This window comes from Stegastes partitus, unplaced genomic scaffold (genome assembly GCF_000690725.1).
Source record: "Stegastes partitus isolate 25-593 unplaced genomic scaffold, Stegastes_partitus-1.0.2 Scaffold287, whole genome shotgun sequence".
NCBI lineage: Eukaryota > Metazoa > Chordata > Actinopteri > Pomacentridae > Stegastes > Stegastes partitus.
Window position 1 is genome coordinate 454,318 of NW_007578018.1, and position 13,286 is coordinate 467,603.

General features: G+C 41.3%; 2 protein-coding genes across 4 annotated transcripts in view; one reads left to right on the plus strand and one right to left on the minus strand.

Moving 5' to 3' along the window:
* The window catches only part of slc16a13 (solute carrier family 16 member 13), a 9,754-nt gene extending 7,119 nt beyond the window's left edge, over window positions 1–2,635 (plus strand). The window contains exon 8 of the mRNA XM_008282837.1: window positions 841–2,635. Within this exon, the coding sequence (XP_008281059.1) occupies window positions 841–1,067 (227 nt within the window). The 3' untranslated portion in view covers window positions 1,068–2,635. The remainder of the gene's footprint in view (window positions 1–840) is intronic.
* Window positions 2,636–2,859: 224 nt separating this feature from the next.
* Window positions 2,860–13,286, minus strand: part of acap1 (ArfGAP with coiled-coil, ankyrin repeat and PH domains 1) — a 19,193-nt gene continuing 8,766 nt past the window's right edge. The window contains exons 6-23 of one of the 3 annotated variants that reach the window (XM_008282839.1): window positions 12,928–13,111; window positions 12,613–12,657; window positions 12,406–12,501; window positions 10,038–10,112; window positions 9,689–9,801; window positions 9,432–9,483; window positions 9,227–9,327; window positions 8,988–9,099; window positions 8,630–8,841; window positions 8,466–8,535; window positions 8,215–8,309; window positions 6,650–6,843; window positions 6,361–6,411; window positions 5,814–5,989; window positions 5,371–5,480; window positions 5,014–5,124; window positions 4,873–4,934; window positions 2,860–3,561 (exon numbers count right to left, since the gene is read on the minus strand). In XM_008282839.1, coding sequence (XP_008281061.1) covers window positions 3,464–3,561; window positions 4,873–4,934; window positions 5,014–5,124; window positions 5,371–5,480; window positions 5,814–5,989; window positions 6,361–6,411; window positions 6,650–6,843; window positions 8,215–8,309; window positions 8,466–8,535; window positions 8,630–8,841; window positions 8,988–9,099; window positions 9,227–9,327; window positions 9,432–9,483; window positions 9,689–9,801; window positions 10,038–10,112; window positions 12,406–12,501; window positions 12,613–12,657; window positions 12,928–13,111 — 1,957 coding nt within the window. In that variant the 3' untranslated portion in view covers window positions 2,860–3,463. Of the gene's footprint in view, window positions 3,562–3,751; window positions 4,935–5,013; window positions 5,125–5,370; window positions 5,481–5,813; window positions 5,990–6,360; window positions 6,412–6,649; window positions 6,844–8,214; window positions 8,310–8,465; window positions 8,536–8,629; window positions 8,842–8,987; window positions 9,100–9,226; window positions 9,328–9,431; window positions 9,484–9,688; window positions 9,802–10,037; window positions 10,113–12,405; window positions 12,502–12,612; window positions 12,658–12,927; window positions 13,112–13,286 lie in introns of those variants that run through there. The other 2 variants (XR_520233.1, XM_008282838.1) reach the window with 2 other exon arrangements.

Below are 13,286 nucleotides of genomic sequence, written 5' to 3' on the forward strand. Positions count from 1 at the left end.
TTTTGAGATGTATTTCTCTGAGATTGATTTAATTTGTAGGGTTTAAAAGATTAAAAATGACACGTCAATAATTTATATCTGGATTGTTTCTATAGTAGAAAGAGGCTCCAGTAAAAGCAGTGAAGAGAGGGGTACAACTTAAAAATTAAGCATTTTATTGTTTTATTTTCTTCAAAAGTCAGTGTTGCACTTTGCATGTTGTGCTGCTTTTGGCATAAATCTTCTGATCTGAATCGTAGCAGCTGTGAGGCATCAGGGGCCTTTCTGGTATAAACAAATCAAATTCTCTTTTTCACTACTGATAATATGCCTGGTCATAGTTGATAACATTAACAATGACACCTGTGGGAAGCTCAGTGAAGAGTTCAGTTTAATTGAAGTTTCCTGCCTCACTGTTCCCCTTGGTCACGTGAAATCTCAAAGCCCGATAATCTTGGCCAAATAAGAAACAAACAAACTGCACGGCTAAATGTCACCAGAGGCAAGTTGGAGATTGTTTATTTTTGGTTTTCAAAAAACGGTTGTGTTACTTAAAAGCGTCTTTGTTAGGTTTATGGAATGGTTAAACACATGATTCGGCACAAACACAAATCACTTTAGAGTAAAGCCACAGTTGCGTAGTTGGGGCTTCTTCTTGTGTACACTGCAGTGAATGTTCCTCTTAATCAGCATGAGACTAGCTTCACACAATTATAGTGTGCAGAAGGGTTTTGTTGTCAGTTCCAATTACTCTTTGATTATCTCATTCTTGGTTTTGCAAGTTTTTATAACATCTTCATGCCATTTTGTTGACATGGTCTGCCTTTTAACGTGAGTATTTTCTTGTCTCTGTGTTCAAAGGATTGCTCAAGGACATCACAGGCAACTACATGGCCTCCTTCATGGTAGCGGGTTCTTTCCCCATCCTCGGCACCTTGACCATGGCCACCCTGCCTCACTATTTCTCTTGCACCGACCCACCACCTCCTCAGAGACGTTCCCTTGGTGACAAAGATAAGGGTTTAAATTCAGAATTGGAGCAGATGAATACTTTGCCCTCTGACATAAGCGATAAAGGGGGTGAATGATCGGACGGGTGAAATAACATGGTCCAATAAGCTTCAAGACTGTGTCGGTGAAGGCTTCAGGAGCGTTGTTAAGCTCTTTGGTAATGATGGCAAATTTCTGAAGACGCCATCAACAGGTATGCTGTGGCACACGTCTGTGAACGGCCTCACTTTTACCTCAGAGACTCGGACCCAAAGCGAACACTGAAGCGTGCTGTAGCAGCAGATGGGGAGGGAAGTGAGTTCCTCGCTCTGTTACATATCATAACCTCGGTTTTATGTTGAAGCCAGTATCTGCTGCCCGAAAGGAAACTCTGGACTTTTAAATATTTAATTGCAGCTCACACACCTTTGATCAAGATAGGATAAGTGAAAGACAATGTTTTTTGTTTTTTTTTACAACACACCTTAAGTGCACTTTTAGCTTACATGGCTAAGAAACAGAAATTTCTTGGTTGTTGAAGTGAACTGTGAATCTTATCCTGTTGCTGGAAGACTTACCAGCATGTTTAAATTCTGCACATACATGATTTATCTTAAAATTTACACTATCTTCTCGTTATATGGCACAGATTACAATTATCGCTATAGATACTGCCCATCAGTGTGGCTGAACTAAATGACTGCAGGGCTACGATTTTTTGTTTCCTGCTGTTTTGTGCGTATCATCTCCAAATGCCTAATAAATACACACTTCAGCTACATAACATGATACTTCATAGGGATCAGTAACGCTGATAGAGGGCTGTATGTCACATAATTTGATATTTAAAATTGTAACGATTAGGGGTGGGAATCACAGAATGGTTAAAATGGGTGATCAAAAACTAACAAAAACTAAATGTTGATATACCTTTTATACAATACAGTCTAAGGTTATGCAGAAGGACTTGCAGGAAGCAGATTTTCTGCAAATCACATGACCTTAAACTTGCGGTAGGCTCCAGCCTTCCCCACACTGGTCTTATATTTTTATTTGATGACAGTGCTTTACTGAATCCTGTGTGTGGATATATCGTTAAAAAAACAGAATCTCTTGCAACACACAGTGCTGCTCACTGTTAACACTGATTTATTATGAGCCCAGAAAAGCTGCTGGTATCAACTCCTTGACTCAGGAATTTCTCTTTCCACCCGTGCATTGTAATTCTCGGCAGGAACACAAGACAGTGTTTTTCCAAGTGCATTTTCTGATGACACGTTCAGTTTGTTTGCATAAGCACTTTGTACTTTTGTAAAACATAAGCAAAGACCGGCTTTGCAGAGCAGTGTGGTTTGGCTTTGATAACAGCTGGATGAACACCATGTTTTCAGTAAAAGCACAGTGACCTGCTGGTAACAGGCATACAGACGTCAGGGTTGCTGCGATGCAAAAAGCGTTTGGTCAGTACTTAACAGTGGAGCTTCACTTATTTGTGAAAGATGGAAAAAGCTCATCAGAAATATTTTTACTTAAAGATTTTAATGCAAAGCTGTGCCCCTCCAATCCTTAAACTACCACTCAAACTACCTGCAAAATGTCAGTGATGTGTTAAAATGTCATATTTTGTACTTAAACTTGATTAAAAACAATGTGTTTTGTTTTACTATATTTTCTTTTACTACTCTGCTTTCAATCTTTAACCTAATAGGCAGGCCGTCTGTTGTCATAGCACTTTAAATGTCAACCTTTACAAAATGATGACGCCCTCTGCTGGGGTTGACACGAAACGAAACCGTCTTACGTTTGTTTAAAAAAAGCCATCTAGACTTGTAAAACCGGTCTCATTCCAAACACACAGTTTAAACTCCGACACTAAAATACACTCAAACATCAGTTTGTATTGTGTTTATTTGATCTTAATACAAATTTGAAGTACCTCATAATTTAGACAAAATAGATATGAGAATAGTCTAAAAATGTAAAAATCTGCAATTATTACAATTTGACAGAAGACAGTTAAAATAAAATTTCACTTTTTGCAACATTTATGTGCATGACCTACAAACATTTTCATTTTATTTTTTATGTAACAAGTCAGTAAAAAGAACATAAAAACCCTTTTTTTGTTATAAAGAAGAAGAAAAAAATACAGATTTACTGGTTTTAATTAGGAAATCCTGGCAGAGTGATGGTGTTACCCCTGCTAGACATAAAGACACCTCATGCTGGTCTCATAAAACTGTTGCAGTGTTTCCACTTGGACGCAATTGTTCTGCTCTGACGTGTCCGCACAAAGAATTCACTGTTTGGAGCGTCCGTCCCCTCTGAAGTCAACACCAGCTGAGCTGTGACTGAACATGTGGCAGGTAGCCAGGGTGAGTGTGTGTGTGTGCCTGTGAGCTGAATCTTTTCTGCATGTGTTATGTGAAAGTATGTTAAGCTGAGGTGTGAAATGTAGCATTGTACAGTGGGGTGAGGAGGAAGCAGCAGCTGGTTAAGTTTTGGGGTCTGCACTGCGGCGTTTGAGCTTCTCGGGGTTGTTTGAGGCCATGTGTGAAAAGTCTCTGAAAATGTCCTGGTAGGTTTCATCACCTAGAAAAAAAAAACCAGAAGACTTTAGACTCCAAGTTTACAGGGATTTTTAACAACTAAAAGCTGTAAAGTTTAAGAATTAATGCGGAAATTCTTTTAATTTGTTCTCTCTGTGTACATCCACTATTTTAATGAGCTGCAGCTGTGTTTGAGTCATGACATCCTTCATCAAAAGCTACACAACCTCACATGGGACACCTTTAATTTTATTGGCAGAAACTTCACCAGCTATTTCCTGAACATATTAAAAGCTGTAGCCCTGAAGCACGACGCATGCAACTCAACGAATAAACACACAAAGGCATGCACACGCACTTTACCTCTTAGTTTGCTGTAGGTGGCACACTGCACAAGCAGTTGAGACCAGCTGGACGTCTCAGCGGGCAGAAGGCAACGAGTGCACACAACCAAGACAGACAATGACAAAGCACAGCACGTCAAATACTGACCAGCAGTCGTTTCAAGCAGACAAACGCGTCACGTTTCCATTCCTTCATGACTGAAAACTAGATGCAACTCGCAGTCTAAGCCTCGATCAGTCATGAAAGAACGGACTTTGCAGCTTGAAAAAGAGCCAGACGACAAACCCACTGTTAACCTTAAGCTCACGGGCTACAGAGCTCTTGGACCTGGCTGACAGCATAATAAATACAAACACATAAAACAGTGTAAAAGCTTCAACTGAGTCACTATTCACAGAATAGTGTGGAGGAAATTGTCACTGAGAACCAAACCCAACACTGAATTTAGCTTACATAACTGGAATGAAAAGACAGTTCATCCGGATACACCATAAAGACCATCTAACAGATACTGGATATAAAAATATCCAAAATATATACAGAGAATAGGCCCGATATAGGTCTATTATATATACATGTTCTTAAAGCTCAGTTATACAACAGCGAGACATTGAAGACACCCACATAGACGCCCACTGTCTCTTGATAAGGGATTTAGATAGTTTGTGGGTTTCAAAGTGCAAGAACATGTGCATTTGTAATTCAAAGTGCATGCAGAATGTTTCAATGTCCGTCCTCTGCTTCACAAGAGAGTTCTTCTCTTTAGCGATCACGTTTGCCTTAATTCTTGTCGTACCCTGAATTTGAATCTTTCACAATCAAGGCATTTTTTTTTTTCTTCTTAACTAAAAGTTGATGATGCATGTCTTGACTGGTCATTTTTATCCCTGTTAATCATTTTGCCCCCCTAGAGCCCAACCACTTATATGGTTCTTAATAGCCTGGAGGCTCTTCCTGGTGTGGGCCAGCCCACCTCCCGTCCCCCCAGATCCCTGCCCCCCCGAATGACCTGGTTGGCCGAATGCTCCGTCCATCTCCCGCATCTCCTTGTTCATTTTGGCAATCCGCAACCTGAAATACAGAATTTCAGTTTAGAAGAGTTGCTGCTGACAAGTGATTTACATTCCTTCCTTTTGACGCAAACACTCACAAAGTGACGATGTCGGCATTTGCGTTGTCCACAGCGATAGTTATGGGGTCTTTCTGGTTCTTGTCTCGGGCGTTGTAGTCAGCTCCTCGTTTTAGGAAGAGACAAACCAGGCTGGGAATGCAAGCAGAGCAGGCGTGAGAGTGAATGGGACAGTATTGCAAGTCTTCAAAACTGAAACTGTTTATGGTTTTGGATGCATTTTCTTTGAGTTAAGTACTTGTTTTATCTGTCTGCTCTTGCACTTGTGCCTGAGAAACTGACCTGCGGAAGTATTTAATTTTGTGTCTGTAGTTTCTTATTTTAAATGTATAAGCTAATTTTTTGTTCCGTTGGCCAATGAAAGTGTGCTCGTCCTACCCCGTGTGACCCATGATGGTGGCGTGGTGCAGCGGCCCTCTCCCGTTGCTATCCGCCTGGTTGACGTTGGCACCGTTCTGCAGCAGGAATTCACAGGCTGCCAGGGCATTCTGGTCCAAAACAGAAGGAAGTCAGCTGTTCGATTTCTACTCACAGGTAAGACTCTGAACCTTCCCCATTATCACATCGTCTAAACAGGTTCACACTGCAGGACTAAAATTATTAAACCCTGCAAGTGGCCCCTAATGGCCACCATCAGATTTGTTATTCTTAGACTAGTTTTGTGGATAAAAAAATGCTACAGTTATTTAAAGGGTTTGCCCCCTGGTTATATGAATGTTCTAGATATCTTTAGTCTTCAGATTCAAAGTTCAAAGGGTTATAAAAATGACCAGCATTCAACTTCTGGGCATCAATATTGACAAAAAAAATGTTCTCCTCACCACAGAGACGGCCTGTATCAGCGGTGTGCTCGACTCCTCGGCCACGTTGACCCAGTTGACGTCGGCTCCGTGGGCCAGAGCGTCCGCCATGACGGGGAAGTTCTGCAGGGCTGCCGAGCGGTACAGCAACGCCCCGGGGTGGAGACCGCTGAGATCCTCCTCTTCCTCTTCAACCTCTGAATGATTGGAAAAGGGAGACACCACAGGTGAGCAGGGGCACATTTTTTACTAAAAGATATCACCATGAAGCTTTCTGAAAATATTGTCCAGGATAGAAATCTGAGCATTAGAGGAAGCCAGCTTCAAAGGTTTTGATTTGTTTGTTGACTTGGGGGGATTTTAGATATCTTTCAGACCCCATTTCTAGGAATAAATTATTATAAAAGTCAGTTTACGAATGATATATAAACAAACCTCTTCCCCCAATTAAAGTCTTTAGCACATATAAGAAAAAAGAGTTTTACAAGTGGTACTGAAGTGGAGATTTCAAACTCAGAATCTGAGAATAAACTATTTGTAGCAAATGTTTTTAAAGGTTTTATCTCACCTTTGTGAAAGCCCGAATTGTTTTTCTGGACGAGGTCACTGGGGCTCAACCCTGAGGAGTGAAAGAGAGTCATGATTACTGGTTTATTCTGCAGACTGCCACAACAAAAGCCCGCACACACAGATCAAATACAGCAGAAAGGGCTCATAGGATTATCAACTTTTGCCGGATCACCAAGTTTGGGGATTTGTAGGTGTGTGTTTCTGTTTTCCTAACACCAGCAAGTGCCAGTAAGCAACCAGATGAGTTATTTCACTTCCATCTCGACTTCCCGCTTCTCATGGTTTACCTGTGACCCGAGGCAGAGTGGCTCGGTTTGGTTTGGGTTTCAGAGGCGGCCTCTGTACGGTCCGATCCTGTGTGGTCGCTCGGTTTCTCCTGGCACTGGATCGCCTCAGAGGGGGGTTCCTGCCAGTCTCGGGCAGCTTTTGGATGAACTTCTTTTCAACGTACTTTGAGCGGATCCAGGACTCCTTGTCTCCTCTTGGGGACAGAAATGACAGATCAGATAAAAGAAAGAGAAGGCAGCGAGCGAACAGACTGCAGGCTTGTGTTTGTCAGCGTGTGTGCGGTTTGAGTTGATCTCAGTTTGAATCCACAACTCGCAGCTGTGAGTCAAGAACTGACGTTTTTGAGGCACTTTAATGAAGCAATAAATTCAGCTTAAAGAGATCTTAACGCTCATCTATTCTTTAGTATTTAACTACATCACTAATCTAAGCTTTGTAGACCTGCACAATGCAAAAAAAAGATCAGCTGGGGCATTAATGTGATAGTTTGCAAATAGAAAAGACCAAATTAATGATCTAATATAAACAAGAATAGAAGCTCATGCTGCGCATAGTCTGCGGCCTCAACACAAGTTTCCGGACCTCACAGCATTAACCGTCTGCATCAAGTACCTGTAGCACTTCCTGTCTGCTGCGGCGTAACACAGGAGAGAGAAGAGGAAGTCAAAATATAAGTGTAAAATGAGTGGTAGGCTGCTGATAAACTTATCTGGAAGCCACGCAGATGTCAACAGAGGATACATGTTTTTAACTGAGCCTCTATCAACAAGCTATTTTGTGAAGAGCTAGAGCCAATTCCTTCTTACTCAGTCAGTCAATGTAAAAAAAGAAAGAAAAGAAAGGCGTGTAATGTCATCAATAGGACAGCAGGAGGAGATGAAGAGGGTGTTTTTGGAGCTGCAGTAACATTTTGTCAATCATTTAATAAATAACGCCAGAAAGAAGAGCCTTCGAAATAAAGGACTGCATCTCATTAAATGCCAAAAAATCTCATCTGGAGAACCAAAAATTACTTCCAACCGATATCTCAGCATACTGAAGATCAAATTTGGCTGGAATTAGTCGTTGTTTCTTGAATCAGATGCATTCAGATTATAACAAGCTCATAATTCAAAACATCATTTAAAGCTACAGAAAATTAGGCCACACATCCTAAATTAATTACTTAAAAAAAAAAAAAAGTAACAGCATTTTCTTGTTTCCTTCTGTTCTTTCTTTAATGTTTAAATAAGTCTGTTTCTTTCCATATTTCAGAACCCTTCCCTTGGGCTCTGCAGATTCAAACTCAGTATTGCAATTCCACAAAGTTTGGAGACTTGTAAATGACAGGAATAACTAAAATGGAAGGCGTTCCCTTCATAGCCCCCATTTCTAATGAATTTTTCGTTGTCTAATCTACAGCCCAAGAACGATAACCCTCATGACATCCGGGTCATTATCTTAGACTACTGAGAGCTCCTCCAGTTGTTTTCAATGGACTGAGGAGACTTTCCTGTGACAAGCAGGTGTCGAATCAGTGAAATTACCCTTTTAGTGTCTTCACATTTGGACTGATTGTTCATACCTGGGACTGGAGGGGTGGGGCTTCTTGATGGTGATCTCATCAATCCGAGCCTCGTAGATCCTGTTGATTACCGTGTTTCCTAATTCACACATCAACTAAAGAAAGCAAGACAAAGTGTTTCAGTTTTATTTACTTTTTGGGAGATTAGTTTTAAAAAAAAAGGCTTACAAAATACATAGCTTACTGATGATTTCCGCTGGAGTTTGCTAAACACAGTAAAAGGGCCGTAATGAGTTAAATGGCTAAATTACCTTAATGAGCTCAGGCTCCCAGGAGTCGAGAGTGAGGGAGCGTACTTTGGAGAAATGGACTCCAAGGCTCCTGTTGGGGAAGAAAAATAGAACAGGAAGAACAGGTTTCAAGCTAAGTGTCTATGTGTGTGTAGGTGTGTGTGTGTGTGTGTGTGTGTACGTACCTGTGTATTCCTGAGCAGACGATACAAAGCGTGATGCCGAGGTTGATGGAGGCCCAATCAGGACCGGGCTCTCCGCAGTCGCAGCACTGCTTGTTCCCTGGGATTGCCTGAACCTCTTCCAGCGCCTTGCAGCCCTCATTCTCCTGATCCACGCATCCTCCGCCTCCCCCTCCCAGCAAATTGCTCGCTGACATTGAGCTGCAACGCTGCCTCTGGTTACGCAAAACACACAGGATTGAGGAGATGCACGAAGACATAGAAAACTTCCTCTGTATCGCTCCAGATTACACTCCCACAGAAAAATGCAGATATCGAAGATAGTGTGTGTGTGTGTGTGAGTGCAGGTGTGTATTCTCACTGGGCTGTGCGTGTCTTCTCTGCGCTCCTGGAAAGCTGAAGCGATGCTGTTTTGGACGGCGCTAATCCATGCTTGCTGCAGCCTTTCTGAGTCCGCCTGCAACAAACAGCACCTGCACACACACAAAACACACACTGTGACCATCTGAGAAACTAACAGCAACATACTTACATGCTAACAATTCACCACCATCGCTCAAACGCATCAGTGCATGAAGTCGTTCACCCACGCTAACTCACTTTGATGGGGAGACCACTTCAAAGCAGAACCGTCTCTCATTTTCAGTGCTGGGCTTGACTGTGCAAAGACGCAAGTCTTCAACCACAACTGTAGGCTGGTCCTGAAAGCGACGAGGACAGGAAAAACATGCAGGTCAGACGGCGCTTGCATACATGCATGCGTGTGCTTTCACACAGCTCATGAAAAACTTCATCTGAAACATACCTTGAATTTTTTTTGATACACCAGCTGATTTTTCTGAATTGAAAACCAGCGCCTGAGGTGGAGAAAGAATATAAAAGATGATGATGGAGTCTGCGATGTAGTTGTTTAACTTATTGTTGCACAAGGTAACAAAGAAGTGACATATGCAGCTCAGTTTGGAAACTACCACTGGACATCTGAGTCCTTTTAGTGAGAGGGAAAAAGCCCACCGACAATGCAGCTGTTCTGTGTTAAGGATTCATGGTAAAAACGTGTACCTGCTCCAGGTCTTGAAGGCATTGCTGGCTCTCTTGTAGAGGTAGCCCTCCATTGCAATCCCATTAGCTGCGTCAGCATTGAAATCCATAATGGAGTCATCATAGGACATGTCCTTGAAATGTTAAAGAGACACAAGTCACTTTGTGTCACTGAGTTACTAAAGTCTTTACTGTGGTTTAGAAAAACTTGTTATTTAAAAGCGTGTCTTCTGATCGAGCATCACAGATTAAAACACCTACGTTACCTAAAATGCAATGCAACCACAAACATACAACCAGTGCTCCCAACAACTAAACAGCTTGTGATGTGGCCTTAGTGGCATACTCCTAAACTGTACAACGTCATTACCTTTTGCTTGATTGCTGCATGTCTTTGCTCCATATCTCTCTTCTCCCTGGCAGCGTTTAGAACAAACTGGGTGTGCTGTCAGAACAGAAACAGACACACGCATTCTTTAGATTCTTCAGAAAAGAATGTATATTTATTTTAGGTTATGACGTATTTCATTCAGTTGCGCTTTCTCCAGGATGCCAGCATCAACAGCTTTAAGAAGCTGTCTTCTTATTAAGTTTTGCACTTTTATTCAGGTCAGTGAGGAACTAGTGCTGATTTAGCACCTTGTCAAAAGACACGCTAGTCAGAAATACAACTGTAGAACTTCTCTAAGCAGCTCTCACCTTCCACATGATCCATTATCCAACACATAAAAGTCGTATATTAATTAAAAACAGCGGGAAATGTAGTTATTTGTCTCATCTACATCTATAAGCCTTGGACAATTTGAAAATGGAGAAGAAAAGCTTTAAAATGAAAAACTAATTACAATTCAACTAGAAAATAGCAGCATTGGAATGACAGAAAGTTGCTTCGAAACTCATAAAATATATAGAATATTTGTATGTATTAATGAAACCTGCTTGGATTTTCCCTCATCTATCTGTTTAATGTACCGTAGTACAACCATTTCCAACCCTCTCTAACAAATTTGCTTCAATGTGAGCGAGAAACGGAGTGAGATCTCCAGGTTTCAGGCGAGTCGTCACTCCTGCAGACTCTCGTGGAAACAGGAATTAGGAAGTGCTTTTTTTTTCTTTTTTGTGTACCCGGTGCCAAATCAAAAACCAACACGGGTGGTTTCTCTTGTAAAGAGTCTGCTTAGTGTATCATTCCAGCGTCTTTCCATTTGTCTGTCTCATCTGCTTTTTCTCGCTCCTATCATTTCCTGTTGAAACAGGAAGAGGCTTCATGTGGTTTGATTCGAACTTTTGCACAATTCATTTCCTGGTCCCGTTTCTTTTCGAGCAAAAAAAAAAAAAACGTTCAACAGTGATAGCGCGGATGTTCGAGGTTGACGGTGCAGAAAAGTTTTTCCAGTTTCCTCAGTTATAGCGCAGGAACTAACACACACCAGCACACACACACGGACATGTGAAATATTTCCTGTTGTTGATCTCTTTTTCCTGTCACGATGAAAGTGTGATGTCATCTTGTGACTGCTCTGCCCCACCCCAGAAAGTTGCCAACGACTTTTTTCACTGGAGATGCCAAACATTTTAAATTTGTATCCTGCCTCAGAACACATCTGCAAAAGTATGTTTCTGAGTGTTTGTCCTCCTCCCTTTTTTTTCCCAAGTTGGACAACTGTGCTGGCAGTTTTATTGCTACTGTGTGCCAAACTGCAGTACACGGAGCAGTTATTCCAAAGATTTAGTCTCATGGCTTTGTTGAAAGATTGGGTCACATGACTAAAGGCCAGAGGATGCATGCAATCAAATATTTCACAAGACATAAGGTTTAGAGAAGGTTTCTTGTTTCCTTATCCAGAAATGTGCGTTATGTCAACCCCTCCAAAGCTCCTGTATGCAAATACAAACTAATATAATGTTAAGAAAGCAGCAAATGAAGTTAATAAGGACACCCGGGCGCTTTTCTTTGTACTTGGATAACACAGTGTTGAGAAATCTGTGTTTTTAGGTTCTTCAAAAGTGGCTTAAAAGTTACCTGAACCACAAGTCTGAACAATCCTTCAGTTTAGGCCTACAAAAGTGGCAGTTACATAGCTCGTGACCATGATGTTTTAGGTTTTAACTATTACATTAACTCATATGTCTTGCTTTCTTATATTCACAAACAGACAATGTTGCTAAAATTTAGGTTTAAGCTGAAACTGTTTCGTTAATTATCACAATTTACTTGCCCCAAAGAAGAGTTTTACTTAAACATCACAACAAACATATTTTTAAAAAGTTAACTGTGCAAAATATACCTATTATTCTTATTTGCCAGTATATTAACTGTAAAGCTGGAACTTGGGGGTGATTAGCCTAGCTTAGCATAACAACCAGAAACAAAAAGGAAACAACTAGCCTGGTTATGTCCAAAGCAAAAGGCCAGATCTTTTTCTTTAATTTGTTTTTCTTTTCTTTTTTTGTGTGTGCAAAGGATAGCACAATTATTGCTGTTAAAAAGTTTAACCACATGACAGATATGATAAAGAGCCTAAAAGCCCAGATAGTAACATCCTTTAGCAGACTGTTTGCTGCATAATGAAAAACATCCAGTGTTTCTTTCTATTCTGTACTCTCACATGCACAGGGTACATGTTTATTGTCTGGTTAAGTGTCTCTTATCTTGTGCAAAACCAGATGCAGTCATAGAATTTTATGCTGACATCTCCAACATCTGCCGTATGACTTGCAACAAAGGAAATGATTACCTCTTCACTTAGTTTGTGACGATACTGATCGAGTTCTGACAGAGACTGGTGGCCTTGTTGGAACAGCATGGCTTGGGCCTCCATCAGCGACAGCATCTAACAGGAAGCATAAGGAAGTATTTAGATCGACGGGTATCTTCAAATTATTCCAGCAAAAAAACTAATTTTAAAAGATGGACGATTTAAAATGGGTCAGATTGAACTCACTGCCATCAGAATATCTGTCTTCTTCTTGGCCTCGATGACGTTAATCTGAAACAGAAGGAAGTCATGGTTAAAGAGACCAGACCAAAAAAAACTCACTGGTCAGCTGGGAGCCACAACCACAAGTCTGGAGAGAAGCCTCGAGGCAAACCTGTTATCATTCAAAACACAACTAGAATCAGATGTTCTGTATTTTATCCAGGCGGCTGTTGGAACCTGGTTGATCATTAGCGGTGATACAAGTCTGTCTCAAGAGCTCAAAGCATAAGGAAAGGAAATTTTTTATTTTTTTTTGCTACTTTAAATGTCTTTTCTCACCTGCAAAACATAGTCCAAGGCCTCAGACCGAAAGGCCTTACGCGCATTGAGCAGAGCGTTGGTCGCCTCCTCCACTTCGTGCTGCTTCCCTCGTGGAGCCTGAGCATTTCTGGACAGCGCCCCCTCCAGGGCTTCGCTGCTGCGCTCAAACTCTTTTCGCACATCCTTAAACCGGCGAACATCTCTGAAGGACAGGAGGCGAAAAGAATTGGATAGTAGGGTTTAATTTTCCTGTTTCTGTGACTATTTAGTTTTTTTTTGACAAGGAGATTCATTAAAGTTAGACCGCCTGGGGAAAACGTTGGCTACTAGTTTGGTGAGTTTTGGTGATATAGCATGAACAAAGATATCGATGCATA